Source organism: Leucopleurus acutus (assembly GCF_964270905.1).
Source record: "Leucopleurus acutus genome assembly, chromosome: 11".
NCBI lineage: Eukaryota > Metazoa > Chordata > Mammalia > Artiodactyla > Delphinidae > Leucopleurus > Leucopleurus acutus.
The window spans coordinates 41,605,830-41,622,567 of record NC_139152.1 but is presented as its reverse complement, the minus strand read 5'-3'; the positions used below and the strand labels follow the sequence as shown (position 1 = coordinate 41,622,567).

Here is a 16,738-nt window from a genome sequence, read left to right as displayed (position 1 = left end):
TACCAGAAGTAGCTTTTCAGAACACTTAACCACTGTGGTGAATGTGGGTAGCAAATGAATGCTACGGAAGAGAAGTCAGCACTGAGTAATTCCCCTCCTGAGATATAAGGTAGATCATATTTCTTCGATTCTACTAGCAATTCTCCTCTATCGCCTCCCTCATCTCTTTTCACCACCACCCCCTTCTAAAACCAAACTTGTGGCAAATACAATGAACTGGACACCATATGACTGGAAAGAGCCACAATCTTATTGGACACCGCTGCTCCAGTTCCACCTTGTCAATGGGAGGGTTACTTGACTGGTTTCACTGACAGAACTGGTTGCCCAGTAGGGTGGATATTATCTCTGAGAGCCACAAAGAACGTTTTCTCTTTGTACTAGCTGTCCTAAAAGTTGCCTAGCTTATGAATACATATCTGTTTCAGTGGTTCCCAAATCTGGTTAATTATAGGAATTTCTAGAAGAGTTCTTTTAAGATTTGGTTGGGGCCCATAAAAATTATTTTTAAAAGTCATCAGGTAGTTGTGTTCACTCAGGTACAGAAACTAATGTTGTATTATGACCTGAGGTACAAACATAAGTCATATTCAAAAGAGTAATCTACCTCTAAGATCTTTAATTATCCTGAACATAATCAAAATACTTTCTCTAAATAAAACCACAATTCTAGATAATATGCAAAGTAAAATCAAACTGTTAATTCAGCAAGAAAAAAATTAATAAAAAGCTAACAAATTACAAGGAAGGACTAACACACAGTCTTTTAAGACTGGTATTATTGACATTTTGGACTGGATGATTCTTAGTTGATAGAGGCTGTCCTGTAGGATGCTCCTATCATCTGAATATAAATTCAGTGAAAATCTTACTGTAACAACATAATGAGTGATTTTGCTGAAATGAAGGCAAGTCTCTCTGATTTCTATCTACTAGAATGACAGAAGCATCCCCCCAAGTTCTGACAATCAAAAATGTCTCTGGACATTGCCAAACGTCCCCTGGGGGCAAAATCACCCCAGTTCAGGACCACTGGATTAAAGGAACTGTGTTAAAAATAGAAGAAAAAAATTGCACAAGTAGACTGCAGTGAAGATACAGAAAGTTAAATTGTCTTCAAAATATAAAGCAATAGCATGAGAAGCACTGTTATTAGCTCTTTATTTTTATTAAAAACAAAACTAAAGAAAATGGACTTAAGTTATATAAGGGAGCATCTAGAGTACTCATAAGGAAAAACTTCTTAACTCCTAAGGTTTATCACTGCCAGGAAAACTTGAGGCCCTTTCCTGGAGATAATTAGAATGAAAAGGCTGTGATATGACTCAGAAGATTTGGGACTAGAGTGTGTAGGTCTGATAGACCTATGGAGGGCCCTTTCTAGCCTGAGAATCTCTCCCGCCCTGGAGCCTGAAAGACTGCTTCAGAAGGAAAGCACTTGAGTAGTCATAGTTAATGTCTCCCTCTGGACTCAGGTCCATGTGATGTGACCGGTTTCTGAATGCACACACAGCAAGCCAACAAGGCTAGCAGGTTTATAGCCCTTCCTTGTTGCTTGCCCAAGGTGAGGCTGTGAACTAGTCTTCTCTTTTGTGCCCAGGGTCAGTCCTAGCATTGGCCTAGTGCCCACGCTGAGGCTGCCAGTCCAGAGTGGAGCTCTGACCCGTAATGGTATTCAACCTAGATCAGTGCATCTATAGGGTCTATCTCAGCAAAAGTAAAGGCAAACAGAAGAAATCTGAGAAAGGAGAAAGAAATAAGTCATCACAAATTACTGTAAATCAGCAGTCCTCCAAAATGTGGTCCGTGGGCTTCTGGGGGTCCCCCAAGAACTTACGAAGGTCCACAAAGTATAAAATAGCTTAATAATATATTAAGACATTATCTGCCATTTTTACTGTGTGAAAGTCTGTTTTAAATTTTTACCTCTTGTTCTTTATCTATAACAATGGATTTCAAACTTTACACTTTTAAATTATTTGCTCTGATGGTATAAAAGCAATGGAGAATAAAGTGGCTGGAGCCTTAGCACAAATCAAGACAGCTGGTGATTTAGGCCCTGCACTCACAGTGGTAGTTACTAGTTTTATTACATTTTGACCCCTGAGTCCACACCTTTCTAATATTCTGTGTTGTCTCAAAGAAGAGCACTTACATAACTGAGTTGTGAGCTGAACTGCCTTTTTTTTAAACCAGCTACATTCACTTTATTTTTCTCATATAAAACTCTGTGATCGCTACAGCTGGAGCCTGGGTCCTCTGCACAGAAACTCTGGTGTGGGCCTTTACAAGATGGTCAGTGAATTCCTGATATGGAGACTTGGTGAACACCATCTCTTTCCAGAAATCAGGAGTGAGATAACTGTAGTTCTTAGAAATGGCATCAAAAGCGGCCTTGGTGAAGTTGCCCAGGGTGGTGGTGCAGCCTCTGGCAGAGGTGTAGCAGTGGTCAATTCCGGCCATCATCAGTAGCTTCTTGGGCATAGGGGCTGAGACAATGCCAGTGCCCCTGGGGGCAGGGACGAGGCGCACCAGCACAGAGCCACAGTGGCCAGTCATCTTGCAAGGCACAGTATGGGGCTTGCCAATCTTGTTACCCCAGTAGCCTCGCCGCATGGAGATGGTGGAGAGCCTGGCCAGAAAAATGGCCCCACGGATGGCAATGGCTACCTCCTTTGAGCACTTAACACCCAAACACCATTTCTACTTGAAATGATGAACAAACTATGGCTTTCAGACTTGAGTATCTGGCAGACATGTTCTTAAAAATTAATGAAGTGAGACAGTTACTGGCAGCATTAATGACAATCATAAACTTCAATGAACTGACAGTGATTTCAAAGCAAAAATCAAAATTTTAGAAAACTTGAGATTGACAGCTTCCCAATACTCAGCATTTTTTCTTATGAGACTGAAGGTGAGATTAACAAATATAATTTTTGACAATGTATAATGAAATGTGTCACAATTTGGAAGATGTAACTAACACAGCGATTCAATATTTTCCAAATGACCAATGCATGATGTTAAAAACAAAAAATCATACACAAGTTAATGACCCATTCAAACTATAATTTTAATGTAACAGTATGAAAAGTTATTGGTTTCCCATCCTACATTGTAACTAATCTTTACTATCACTTGAGTTTGGGTGTAGTACCATAGAAGACTGTCCACAGTTATATGATAAGACTATCTCCTGGTTTTTCTAACTACATAGCTATGTGAGGCCAGATTTTCTTCATATACTTAAACCAAAACAATTTATCATAACAGATTAAATGAGTAAGTAGATATGAGAATCCAGACATTAGAGTCACAAAAAATGTAAAACAGTGCTTTTCTTTTCATTAAATGTTTTTTGTTTACGAAAACAGGTATTTCTCATAAAAATATATTACTTATGAGAATGTAATAGATTTATTGTTATTTTAAGTGAATTAAATATTTTTAAAATATTTCAGTTTTAATTTATAATGTAGTAAGTAAATAATGATAGATGCAATACACATATAAACAAAGGCTCTTTGAGTCTCAATTTAAGAGTACAAAGTTTGGGGCTTCCCTGATGGCGCAGTGGTTGAGAGTCCACCTTCTGATGCAGGGGACACGGGTTCGTGACCGGGTTCGGGAAGATCCCACATGCCGTGGAGCGGCTGGGCCCGTGAGCCATGGCTGCTGAGCCTGCGTGTCCGGAGCCTGTGCTCCGCAATGGGAGAGGCCGCAGCAGTGAGAGGCCCGCGTACCGCAAAAAAAAAGTACAGGGGAAGAGTACAAAGTTTGAAAACCACTGTTACAGATAAAGAACAAGAGGAAAAAAATGTAAATAGCCTTAAAAAAAAAAACTGCAGTGATATATAAATAGGGGAGAGTTTCATCTTTTAAAAGTTATGAAAATTCAGCAACAAAAAGAAACAAAAAGGAAAACTACTGATACACAAAACAACCTGAATGAATCTCTAGAGAATTATGCTGAGTGAAAAAAATCCAACCCCAAAAGGTTACATACTCTGATTCCACTTAGATAGCATTCTTGAAATGACAATTGCAGAAATGGAGAACAGGTTAGTGATTGCCATGGGGGAGGGGCAAGCTGCCGTGGGAGGGGAAGTGGGTGTGGCTATAAAAGGGAACAGGAGGGATCCTTGTTAATGGAAATGTTCTGTATCTTGACTGCCTCAATGCCAATATCCTGGTTGTGACCTTGTACTACAGTTTTGCAAGATGTTACCATTGGGGGAACTGGGTAAAAGATAACTGGGATAGCTTGGTATTATTTCTTCATAACTGCATGTGAATCTACAACTATCTCAAAATTAAAAATGTAATACTGAAAAAGCTATGAAACAGAAATCAGGAGAATGTAGCATGACTCTATCAAAAGTCTAGATGTTATAAATCCTGCCTACCAACTCAAACTGATTAATGATATCTTTAGACTACTAATATTTTTTCATATCTTAGGAATAAGAACTATTTCTTAAAGCACCCATTAATTCATTACCGTCCTCTGATATGCCACACACAGCTAGGTAAAGAAGACATAGAAACGAATAGGAAATGGAACCTGTCCTCCAGGTACGCACAGTGTTGTAGGGATGACTGAATGGCGAATGGATTCTCAGAACACAATCTAGAATGTGTAATAACAGAAGTACAGACCAGGTGGAATAGGGGCATAACTCCATAAGAAGGCAGGTGGGCTTAAGGAAAAGGTGACAACTGAGCAGAGTCCTACAGGCTGAAGAGGTTGCAGGCAGAAAACAGAGGAGAAAAGGGCAAAATACACTGCAGGATTTTAAACAAGAGAGGACATCACTAGTTTCTGTGTTTTATAAATATGACAACACTTAGTTAGGAGGCCAAGGGAGAAACAGGGCAGGTGAGATTTTGGGGGGCGGGGGGGGGATAGAAAGAAACAATTAAAAGTGATGTTTTAGAGGGAGAACTGATAAGACTTGCTGGCCTCAGACAGGGGTCAGATAGTAAATACTTAAGTCTTTGCAGACAACATAGGGTCTCTGTAACAAATACACATATATGCTTATTTTAAACAACCACTTAAAAATGTAAAAACCATTCTTGGCTCACAGGTCTCTGGCCAGATACTGACCCCTGACCTGGGAGGTAAGCAATAAAGGAGAGGAAGAGCCTGCTGACGTGACACCCACGTTTCTGGCCTAACCTAGTGGATAGGCTGAGATGCCACTCGCAAAGCCTGTGGACACAAAACAAAAGACAAGGATCTCTGACTGATGGAGTTGAGAGTGTGCGGGAAGAATAAGTCAGTTTTACATGACCCAGGTGGAACTGTTAAATAGAGTGCTGGACATATAAATATGGAGCTCAGAACAGAGGTCTGGGTGGAGATAAAGATTTGGAAATCATCAAGATACTAAACAGTTAAAACTGTGTAAATGGCTGACAGCCAAGGTGAGAGTGTCAAGTGAGAAGAAAGTTGGCTACGATCATGGGAAACACTAGGGTTTGGGGGAGGAGACAAAATGAGTCTGTGAAGAAAACTCAAAGAAGAGACAGAACAGCAAGTATATTTTAAAATGCTAAAGGACAGCAGAAGACTAAGTTGTGGGCCTTCATTTAATGCCCAGTAAAGCATGCTAAATCACAGATGCTTCAGAAAGGCAGCAAGGGCTGCCTAAGGACAGACAATTTCTATGATTCTGGTAAACAAACGTTTGCTATAATTTTCAAGAGGCCAATTGTTATAAGGCCTCTTCCTCAAAACAAAGGTTTGCTCCTGGCCTAGTTATGCTACCATTTCCTACCTGGCACCAACGCATTCTTCATAGAAACCACGCATAGGAGAAGAAGCCAAATGCTAGTGGGGAGTGCTTATTCCTCATTTCTGAAGTCCCCTTCTGTGAACGGAGCCCTACCAGTCGTAACATCTCTGGCATTTCTTTGCCACTTAGATGCTTCTATCCTGGGGAGGGAAGCAACTGATCTGATTGGCAAATCTGGGAAAAATAAATGGTCCAGTTGTGCCCTTCTTCCTCATATGAGTGAGCTGCCTATAGGAACTGGGTTGGGTGGAGGCTTTGTATACCACATATTGCCTTCTCTAATCCAGCACTACTTGTGACCAGGGGGTAGGTCTGCCTAATTTTGGAACTTAGTTAGCAAGCCAATTTGGCTCTAATATTAAGCTGCTTCCTTTACCTTCACCTTTATCAATAATAAAGGTAATATTATGGCCACCATTTGCTAATCCTTTAGTTTTTATTCAATTTATTGAAAACTTTGGTGGGGGAGAAAGGGGCTTTTATTGCTCTCCCCTCCTTTCTAGATCTTAACACCAGGTTTAAGTAAACAACCACCTAACTTTAGATAAATATAATCTAATTAATCTAATTTAGTGTAATCATAGTAAAATAACTCAAGACTTCTAAACAGGTTGTATTAGTTCCCCATCTTCCTTTTAGATGCAAGTTTCTTAAGTATTTTGATGATGAGGGTGTTGCACTTCTCATTTGTTATAATATGAAACAGGCAAGAGACTACCACCATTAAAGATATAATTACAGCTGAAATTAATTCCAAACACTCCACCCACTTTCAAATTGCAAGATTTTGGAAAAAATTTCCAAGAACTCTTAATATCATCAAACATAGTCAAGGAAACCATAGCACAAATCTATTCTTAAGAAAAACACATTTCCAAAATACCCTCCAAGGACTTAAATATAATTCATAAATATTTATCCCTGGTCACTTTAAAAATACTTGAGAAGACAAATTATTTGAATAAATGAATTCAGTGATTTCATGCAAATAACCCCACACTATTATACACTACATTGTGCTATTTTTAGTCTGAGGAAGGAAAAATACACACTGTAGAAAAAGGAAACGTAAACAAAATTGGGCTAACCATTTTTAAAGACTGCTTCCTATCTGGGTTCTGCCTGTTCCATGACAATCATGGGACTCAGTCAGAAAAATAAAATGGCCCTGAAGCAGTACCTCAAGTGAATAGCGCTACAATGGGCTTCACCAATCACTGCAGACCCTGTCCAGGGATCAAGGCCCATCTCTTCTACTGTTTCCAATATCCACTCTACATTCAGGATAGGTTATAGAGATTGTGTTGGAATAACCATACTGAATGATGATGGGTCAACACCAAGTGGTAGGTGGCTACAGACCAGGGTAGGCCAGGAAAAAATGGACCTGTAGTGGGATGACAGGTGGAACAGCTAGACCAGGGTGCTACTCAACCTGTAAGCTACTTGACAGGTACTGAGTCTTGTCTCTTTACAGCCTGAAGCACCCAGCACAGAGCTCTACATAATAAAGATAAGTGGCTGTATTTGAAGATTTTACATCTTCTGGATTATGTGCTGACTGCCTGGGACAGACTTAGGGGAAAGCCTAAAAGGACACTTAACCATTTAGTTCTGCCCAAATGAAAGCACGGAATGCCCTACGTTGCTTTATTTATTGGAGCTCACACATAGAATGGTACATGCCTAACCACTTACTGGGTGCCAAGAGTTTTCTTTGTTTCACAGCACACTCTAGCCAAGATGCTGACACTGGGCATATTCTCAAACTCTCAACTGTCTCCTAGAGCTGCTCAGATCTGATTTAATACTGTCAATGAAGACTCACAGCACGAGAGGGGCTGGCTCGAGATGCTCTATGAAAAGCAGCCACTCATGGAAATGTTAATTTGCGGAAGGAGACACCAAATATTTTCCGTTATTTTAAATACTGGCAGCACTACGGAGAACCAGCAACCAACATTTTAAGCAAACTAATTTTATAGCCTTTCCAGCTTACAGACTTGATAAATCACAGCTCTAATTTTCATTATCTGGGAAATGGCAAAGATGGAGAATGGCACAGAGGAGACTCAGAAACAGTGCAGTAAATTGGAAGATCCTTCAAAACAGAGCCTATGTTCATTTTCTGACCCGTCAGAGGGTCTAGCAGCAATGCTTTGACCGCAGCATTCAGTAAATGTTTGCTGAACCAAATTGTTGTGAAAGCATTCTCGGCTCACCACCAATCCTGCATGCCTCGAGTTTAGCAACCCTTAACTCTCTCCTAGCAAATGCTTTCAGTTCTGCTTACAGCAAAATATTTTTTCTAGGAAATATATCTTAACTTCATAATATATAAATGAAAAAAACCAGAATCTCCTTTGTAAAGGTATATTTCTTTTAAAAAGCAGCCATATATTACTCAGCAAAGTTTGACGCGACTACGATCTTAGTCTGGGGGTAATATTTGTGTATCAGCATGTGATGGACATCTTAGTGTTGAAGAGAAAAGGAAAACACATGAGGATGTTAAAGTAGAGTAGATCCAAGTTTCTGATTTTTTTTAAAAGTTTTGCTTTGTTTATACGGACTGAATGAAGACAAATGAGAAATATTTTTTGTTAAAAAGGAAAGGGCAACCTAAGCAAAGCAGGATAACTGTAACTGTGTTATAAGGGACTCTGAAGAGCAAACATCTGTAATGCTGCCATACAGCTGCATCCTTAAATGCCTATTCCTAAAGGACTAGTTAAACTAAAGTTTAAACTAGAAAGAGATGCATCTTTTAAATAAATTCCCAGTCCTAGATGTATGCTTAAGTTATTTATGAATAATTAAAAGGCCTAGGTTCCAAGGGTCACAGAGAATTGAACTCCCATCTACTTACAGCCAAAGTCATTCAAGGGGCTGCCAACAATAATATATTCTCTGTGAGGCTTTTCCTGGCAAACCCTTTCCCCAACCTCTCCCCTATGTTGCCATGGCATTTTCTTTTCATACTTCTATTATCATTTACCTCAACATAGAATCAAACTTTAATCTCCTTTTCATTACAAGTCAGCTCCTGATTAGACTGTGAGCTCTTTGTGGACAAGAACTGGGTCAGAGTCATTTTGCTATCCCTACAATCTACTAAAATAGTAAAGCAGTTAATAAAAGTTTTGTTGAAAGAATGAAATCAAAACTTCTGAGACTATCATTTTACAAATAAAAGGTTGCTCACTGAAAGGAAGGCCTCAAGTAACTCAAGGTATTGAAAAGAATTGTTTACACAACCTATAGTCACATACCGCTGCCTATATCTTTAGGCAGTCAGCAACTGTCTCATGCAGAACGATGTTTGACCTTAGTAGGTGTTCAAATATTTACTGATCCAATTAATACACGTAGAACACTGTAGGTGTTTAAATACATATATATATAAAGAAAGGCAGGGTCGGGGAGAGGTGGGGGAGAGAAAGCAAAAGAAAGAGAGAGGAAACATATATATTATATACTATAGAATCCCCTAGATCTGTTTTCAATATATGAACATGTTAAATAACCTATAAGGGAAAATTATGGAACTTTCTCATTTTTAACCAAGATTTGGAAAATCTTCTAGAGTTGATTTTCAGAAGTGATAAAGGAATCATGACACAGCAAAAAACCAGTCTGACTACTGAATCTCTCACAAAGGAATTGGATAACTTCATTCATAGAGGTGACAAGTTTCTACACCAAACTGCAAAAGATTTCTCACTTTAACAATTAGCAGCAAATGTCAACACAGAGGCTGAGTTGTTACTCCTTCTTGGAAGCTAGAAGATTTTTAAACTTATTAGTTTCACAATAAATATAAAAACATGTAAAAAACAAAATCTTTTTAAAAACCAGTATTCATCTCATATCTATATAACTTTTAAAATAGTAATTATGAAAACAAGTATAAAAGCAAAATCTCTAAAGTGACCAATGTTTACCTGATATTTATATAATAACTTTTAAAATCATAATTATAGTTCCTTTAAAGGTGGAGTAGGGAATTCCCCAGAGGTCCAGTGGTTAGGACTTGGCGCTTTCACTGCCTGGGCCTGGGTTCAATCCCTGGTTGGGGAACTAAGATCTTGCAAGCCACAAGGAGGGAGGGAGGGAGGGAGGGAGGGAGGGAGGGAGGAAGGAAAGAGAGAGAAAAAGAGAGAAAGAAAGAGAAAGGAAGGAAGGAAGGAAGAAAGAAAGAAAAAGAAAAGAAATCTATAAAGGTGGAGCATAGTTACATAAAAGAGAGCTGAATCTCAAGCCACCATTTGGTAAAAGGTAATCCTGAGAAGTCAAAAAAAGGGTCTGACAGTCGACAGTGAGGCTACGCAATCTTTAATCACCACCTACATAAAGGGTTAAGAGCCTCATCCTTCCCTTAGAGGAGGGGTCCCCAACCCCCAGGCTGCTGACCGGGTCACACAGCAGGCGGTGAGCAGTGGGTGAGCAAGCCAAGCTTCATCTGCCACTCCCCAACACTCCCCAACACTAGCATTACCGCCTGAACGATCCCCACTCCCCCGCCCCCCACCATCTTGGAAAAGTCGCCTTCCAGGAAACCAGTCCGTGGTGCCAAAAAGGTTGGGGAACGCTGCCTTAGAGCTTCACCTCCAACACACTGGAAATAGTGACAAAAGAGCAGAGCAAGGGAAGGGGTCCAACAGTTCGGATGGTGGAATTCACAGGCACATTCTCTTTCACCTTCAAGTGTCTGGTAGGCTAAAAAGGATATTACCAACCACATAACATCGCCTTGGTTTTCAGTAACAAAATGTCATTTAGCAAGTCACAACAAGACAAAATTCTAAAATGTCCAATATACACTTAGAGATTTACTTTTACACTGTAGAGGGTGGTGATTTTCTTATAGGAGACATGTTTAGTAACTCTCTTTACTATCTCAGTAATTAACATACCCCTTGGATAAGCTGCAATAAGAACCAAACACAAACTCTGGAAGAGAAAAATGATCACGTTTGCTAAAAACTAAACTATCTTCATCACTAAACTTTTTTCCTTGATTAATAAATAAGGAAAAATGCCTTTGAGACACTGGCAATCTTCATTAATATGTATAATTTAAAATTTATTACAGATCCAGTAAAAGTATAATTATAACATATATCTAACATTACTTTCTTCTTTTATTTAATGGAGTACGACTACTTTTAGTAAAAACATATTCATTTGTTATAAATGTAGAGTGTGTGTTATGGGCTGAATTCTGTCCCCTTAAAATTCATATATTGAAGCCCTAACCCCCGGTACCTCAGAATGTGACTGTATTTGGAGACAGAGCCTTTAAAGAGGTAAGTAAGTTAAAATGAGGCCCTTAGGATGGGCCCTAATCCAATCGAACTGGTTTCTTGTTAAAAGAGGAAATTTGGACACACTGAGACACCAGAGATGAGCACACATAGAGAAAAGGCCAGGTGAGGACACAGTGAGAAGGCACTGTGTGCAAGCCAAGGGGAGAGACCTCAGAAAAAATGAAACCTGCTGACACACTGGCCTTGGACTTCTAGCCTCCAGAACTGTGAGAAAATTAATTTCTATTGTTTAAGCCACCCAGTCTGTGGTCTTTGTTAGTCTCTGTTACAGCAGCCCTAGCAAACTAATGCACACAGCGAAAGATGTTCTCCAAGTGATCAAGAAGTAGTATGGCAGAGATGGCCGGCTGCCCACCGGAGGTTCATGTTTCCCATCACAACTGGTGCTGGAAAGCAGCTGACAAATACAGAATACATTTTCTGCCCTCCCACCCCACCCCCCACCCCACATCTAGGTTGGTTCTCACCAATCCAACATACCATACCCACTTTGGGCTAAGATTAAGAAGTTTTGTTACCCTCTCTTTTTGTCACCCTTTCCCTTTCCCAGTCTCCTGGCTGGATATCAACGCCCAGGACACCTGGAAGCCATGTATGAACAATGGAGGAGACTTCATCATCTGAGTTCTACGTGACCTCACTGAGCAGCTTCCCCCATTCGCTGTCCAACAACGGGAATGTCCATTTTGGACTGTGTTATGCCTCTGAGATTTTGGATTTGTCTGTTAAAGCATCAAGCATCACCTTAATACAGATCATATTTAAACCTGAGGTTTCATTTTCTTTCTTCAAATTGCAGAACTGAGAGTTAAATATAGGTTAAATCATGAGAAAATGTGGTTTTTGTAAGTCAAAGATAGTCAAATATTGTCAATTGCATATGCTTCAACCTAATATGTTTGGTCTACAAAAAAATGGACAAGGCATGACTGCACCCCCAGCTCACTACTCAAATTCCCCCACTAGGTTTAACACATTGATGGATTCTAACAGCTCAACACTCTTCCCAGACTGAGAAGCAGTTCCATGGAAAGCTTATATTCAGTACCAGATAGTTCTCTGCTTTCACAAATCCACGCCCTTAACTAGTTTCTCTACTATTTGATACTTTTTTTGCCCTGAAATTAACAAATTACAGTCTACCAAAGATGCCAAGACAGAGTAAGCCCACTACAGCCTCTCTCTCCCACTGATTACAACTAAAAACTCTGAACTGAAAACAGAAAAAAAAAAAACTACCCGAGGATGGAGAAAAGTACATAAATAACAGGCAAGTAGGGAAGGGAAGTAAAAACTTGAAAAATTACAGTACCAGTGAATTTCCTCGCCTTTTTATTTTTTTCTTTTTAAATTCCTTCACCGCCCATCTTTGACCCAAGAATGGCTTTGTCCAGGTAGCCAATTCACAATGGCACAGCGCATGCGCACGTACAGACACACACACACACACACACACACACACACACACACACACTCACTCACTCACTCACTCTCTCTCTCTCTCTCTCTCTCTCTCTCTCTCTCTCTCTCTCAAAGTGCTGAGAGAAACTTTCTTGTTCTGGCCAGAGGACTGGAAAAAAGAGCCAAAGCAAGCCAGAGTACAATGTAAATTTTTTCCTTTTTTCCTTTTCCACAGAACTACATGGGAAAGGGGCCTCTGGAAGCCCAAGAATGTAGGGATATACCAAACAAGAAAAAACTGGAAAGAGGACATATAAACAATTCTACATATAAACAAATGTTAAGTCTTGGGCTGAGTCCTTCTCCCCTGTGTCCACCCCCTAGAGTGTCTGTCTGCTCTCCAAGTTCACATGTGTAGAATAAATCCAAAGAAGGACAGCAACTGCTTTGAGTCTGAACTACAATATGACATGCCCAAGTCTGATTAGTGCATGGGCAGTGTAGTTCCAAAGAGCATAACAAATGCTGAGAACTGAAATGACACTGGAACCACCACTCACAGAAGGTGAAACCAAACTTATGATCTGAACCTAACCAAGTCAACTGTCAGCTAAAACAAAAAAATCTCAACATTCTCCAGAGGATTTTAACAGCACCCAAAATCTCACAACGTAATATTCAATATGTCCATGACACAATTCAAAATTACTCGACATACAAAGAAGGAAGAAAATGTAACTGATTCTTTGGGGAAAAAAATCAATAGATTCCAAAACCAAAATTAAACAGATATTCAATATTAGAATTATCAGAGAATTTAAAGCAGTTATTATAACCATGCTCCATGAGGTAAAGGTAAACACTCTTGAAAGGTGTTTTGTTTCTGATGTTCTCAACAGAAAAGTAGAAGCAATGAAAAAAACCCAAAAGGATGATGATACAGTTCTGCAGTTTGACAGTGGTGGTAGTTACATGATACAACACATGATAAAATTGCATAAAACCATACCCACATACTTGTACCCACACACACAAGTGCATGTGTAACTGGAAAAATCTGAATACGCTCTATGGATTGTACCAGTGTCAATTTCTTATTATTAATAACATATGAGAGTTACACAAAATGTTAACACTGAGAGAGGCTAGGAAAAGAGTGCATGGAACTTTTCTGCACGTTTCTTTGCAACTTCCTATAAATCTATAATTATTTCAAAATAAAAGTGTTTTTAAGGGCTTCCCTAGTGGCGCAGTGGTTAAGAATCCACCTGCCAATGCAGGAGACATGGGTTCAAGCCCTGCTCCGGGAAGATCCCACATGCCGCAGAGCAACTAAGCCCATGCGCCACAATTACTGAAGCTCGTGTGCCTAGAGCCCATGCTCCGTAACAAGAGAAGCCATTGCAGTGAGAAGTCCGTGCACTGCAACTAGAGAAAGCCCACACACAGCAATGAAGACCCAACACAGCCAAAATAAATAAATAAATAATAAAATAAAATACTTTTTTAAAAAGTGTTTTTAAGAGAACCAAATGGAAATTTTACAACAGAAAAGTAAAGTATGTCAAATAAAAAGATCACAGGATGGGAGCTTCCCTGGTGGCGCAGTGGTTGAGGGTCCACCTGCCGATGCAGGGGACGCGGGTTCGTGCCCCGGAGCGGCTGGGCCCGTGAGCCATGGCCGCTGAGCCTGCGTCTGGAGCCTGTGCTTCGCAGTGGGAGAGGCCACAACAGTGAGAGGCCCGTGAAAACAAAACAAAACAAAACAAACAAAAAAAAGATCACAGGATGGGCTGGATAGCAGAATTGAGATAACAGGGGGAAAACTCAATGACCATAAAGACAGATGAATATTATGATTCAATATGAAGACCAAAAAGGAAAGAGACTGAAAAAAGTTAACACAGCCTCAGAGAACTATGAAACACTATCATCCATGTCATTGGAATCACAGAAGGAGAGAAGAAATTGCTTGGTGTAGAAAAAATAATTGAAGAAATAATGGCTATACACTTCCCAAATTTGGTGAAAGACATAAATTTAGAGATTGAAGAAAACCCAAACAGGACAAATTTAAAGAAAATCATATCCAAACACATCATAATCAAAGTGCTGGAAAAAAAATCTTAAAAGTACCCAGAAAAAAAAAAAAAGTCATATTACACATAGGGGAACAATAATCTAAATAAATGCAGACTTCTCATCAGAAACTATGGAAGCCAGTAGATGGTGGAACAATAATTTTAAAGTGCTCAGAGAAAAGTACTGTCATTCAAAATTCTATAATAAATTCAGTGAAGATATCCTTCAGAAATGAAGGCGAAACAAAGATGAAGAAAGGCTAAGAGAATTTGTCAGTAGTAATGGGAACTTTCTGTACTATCTCCACAATTTTTCTGTAAATCTAAACTTGTTCTAAAATAAAAATTTTATTCTTAAAGAAAGAAATGAAATGGATACATTGCCAGCAAAATATAAAATGCCAAAGTTGGCACAAGAAAAGTTGTGAGCTTAGACAGACTAAGCATTAAGAGGACCAGAAAGTGGTAGCTCAATTTTGAAAAAGACCTCTACTTTTCCATTCAAATTTGTAAATGTCTGCCAAATCTAAAGGGAAAAAATAGATGGAATTTAATTGGGACTACACTGATTTTACAGATTAATTTGAGAAAGAAATGACATCTTTTCAACTTATGTACCATATGAGTTTTTAAGACAGCATAAAGCTGAGTGAAAGAAAAAAAAAAAACAACCAGTTGGTACTCATGTGAGAAAAAACAAATATATCTAAAAAAACAAAGACTATTAAAAAAGAGAGCCATGGGGCTTCCCTGGTGGCTCAGTAGTTGAGAGTGCGCCTGCCCATGCAAGGGACACAGGTTCGTGCCCCGGTCCGGGAAGATCCCACATGCCGCGGAGCGGCTGGGCCCGTGAGCCATGGCCGCTGAGCCTGCGCGTCCAGAGCCTGTGCTCCGCAACGGGAGAGGCCACAACAGTGAGAGGCCCACATACCGCAAAAAAAACAAAACAAAAACAAAAAAACATAAAAAAAAAAAAAGAGCCATGAAAACATAGGAATGTGATATATAAGGACAGTGGTACCACAAATTAGTTCATGGGGTTGGAGAAACAGTCTTACTACATGCAGAAAAAATTACTATTCTAAGCCATATACAAAGATGGACTCTGACAGATTAAAGACCTCATGTAAAAAGCTGAATTATAAAAATATATCATTAAAACTACAGAATACCTTTATTATATTTAACAAGACCCAGAAAGCCATAAGGTAAAAAAAATTATAGACTTATTACATCAAGGTTAGCTTCTGCTCAACAAAGGGCACCACTGACAAAATTAACATATTATCACAGACTGGGATAAGGCAAATACCAGGCTAATATTCTAAACTAGATAAAAGACTTCTGCAAATCAACCAAGAAAAGACAGAAACTCTAATTAAAGAAATGGGCGAAAGATATGAACAGGTAATTCACTGAAGGGGCATTCAAAATGGATTAACTGTATACAAAGAGATGCTGCAAGTCATTAGTAATTGGAGAATGCAAATTAAAACAACATTAAGATACCACTTTACCCCTATCAGATAGGCAAAACTTAGAAAGGTAGATAAAGCCAAGTGCTGGCAGGAAGATGGAGAAACAGGATCCATTGTGCACACTGACAAAGAGCCCAAATCTGGCAGTGCTTAATCAAAGTACGTGCAGCAATCCACTCTTATGCAGATGTCCAGAAAATTCTCCCGCAGGACCACAGGAGAACAAGTGCAAGGCTGTTTATCCCATTGTCTGTGGTGGTGGGGAGCTGAAAGCAATCTGGGTGTCTATTACTGAGAGAACAAATCATTTATAGACAGTAGATGGCAGTTAGAAACAAAGAACTAGATATATACACAGCAACAAAAATAGTTTTAAAGGGGGGAAGGAGGCAGGGGTTGAGGGGGATAAGAAGCAGAACAAAGACTACAGCACACCATTTAGGTAAATTTAACAACACACACATCAAAAAAAAACACTACTATATATTTACAAGAATACATCAAACATATTAGAACAGTTAACTATGGGGGACTGAGAACAGAAGTGGAAAGTGGAGGCAAAAGAGAAATTAATTAATTCTAATTAATTCTGAAAGCTAAGAGAGAAGACTTGCACAGATCAGTGCTGATGATGTGCCATGAAC

The 16,738-nt window shown here is 39.3% G+C and overlaps 2 protein-coding genes across 2 annotated transcripts in view; both read right to left on the bottom strand.

The window, feature by feature from the left end:
* The window catches only part of DIP2B (disco interacting protein 2 homolog B), a 235,111-nt gene that overhangs the window by 157,621 nt on the left and 60,752 nt on the right, over positions 1 to 16,738 (bottom strand). The window lies entirely within an intron of this gene.
* LOC309968270 (small ribosomal subunit protein uS5-like) overlaps positions 2,088 to 16,738 on the bottom strand; it is a gene marked incomplete at its 5' end in the record, with an annotated part of 52,528 nt that continues 37,877 nt past the window's right edge. Inside the window, one exon of the mRNA XM_082849495.1 lies at positions 2,088 to 2,703. Coding sequence (XP_082705621.1) covers positions 2,203 to 2,703 — 501 coding nt within the window. The 3' untranslated portion in view covers positions 2,088 to 2,202. The remainder of the gene's footprint in view (positions 2,704 to 16,738) is intronic.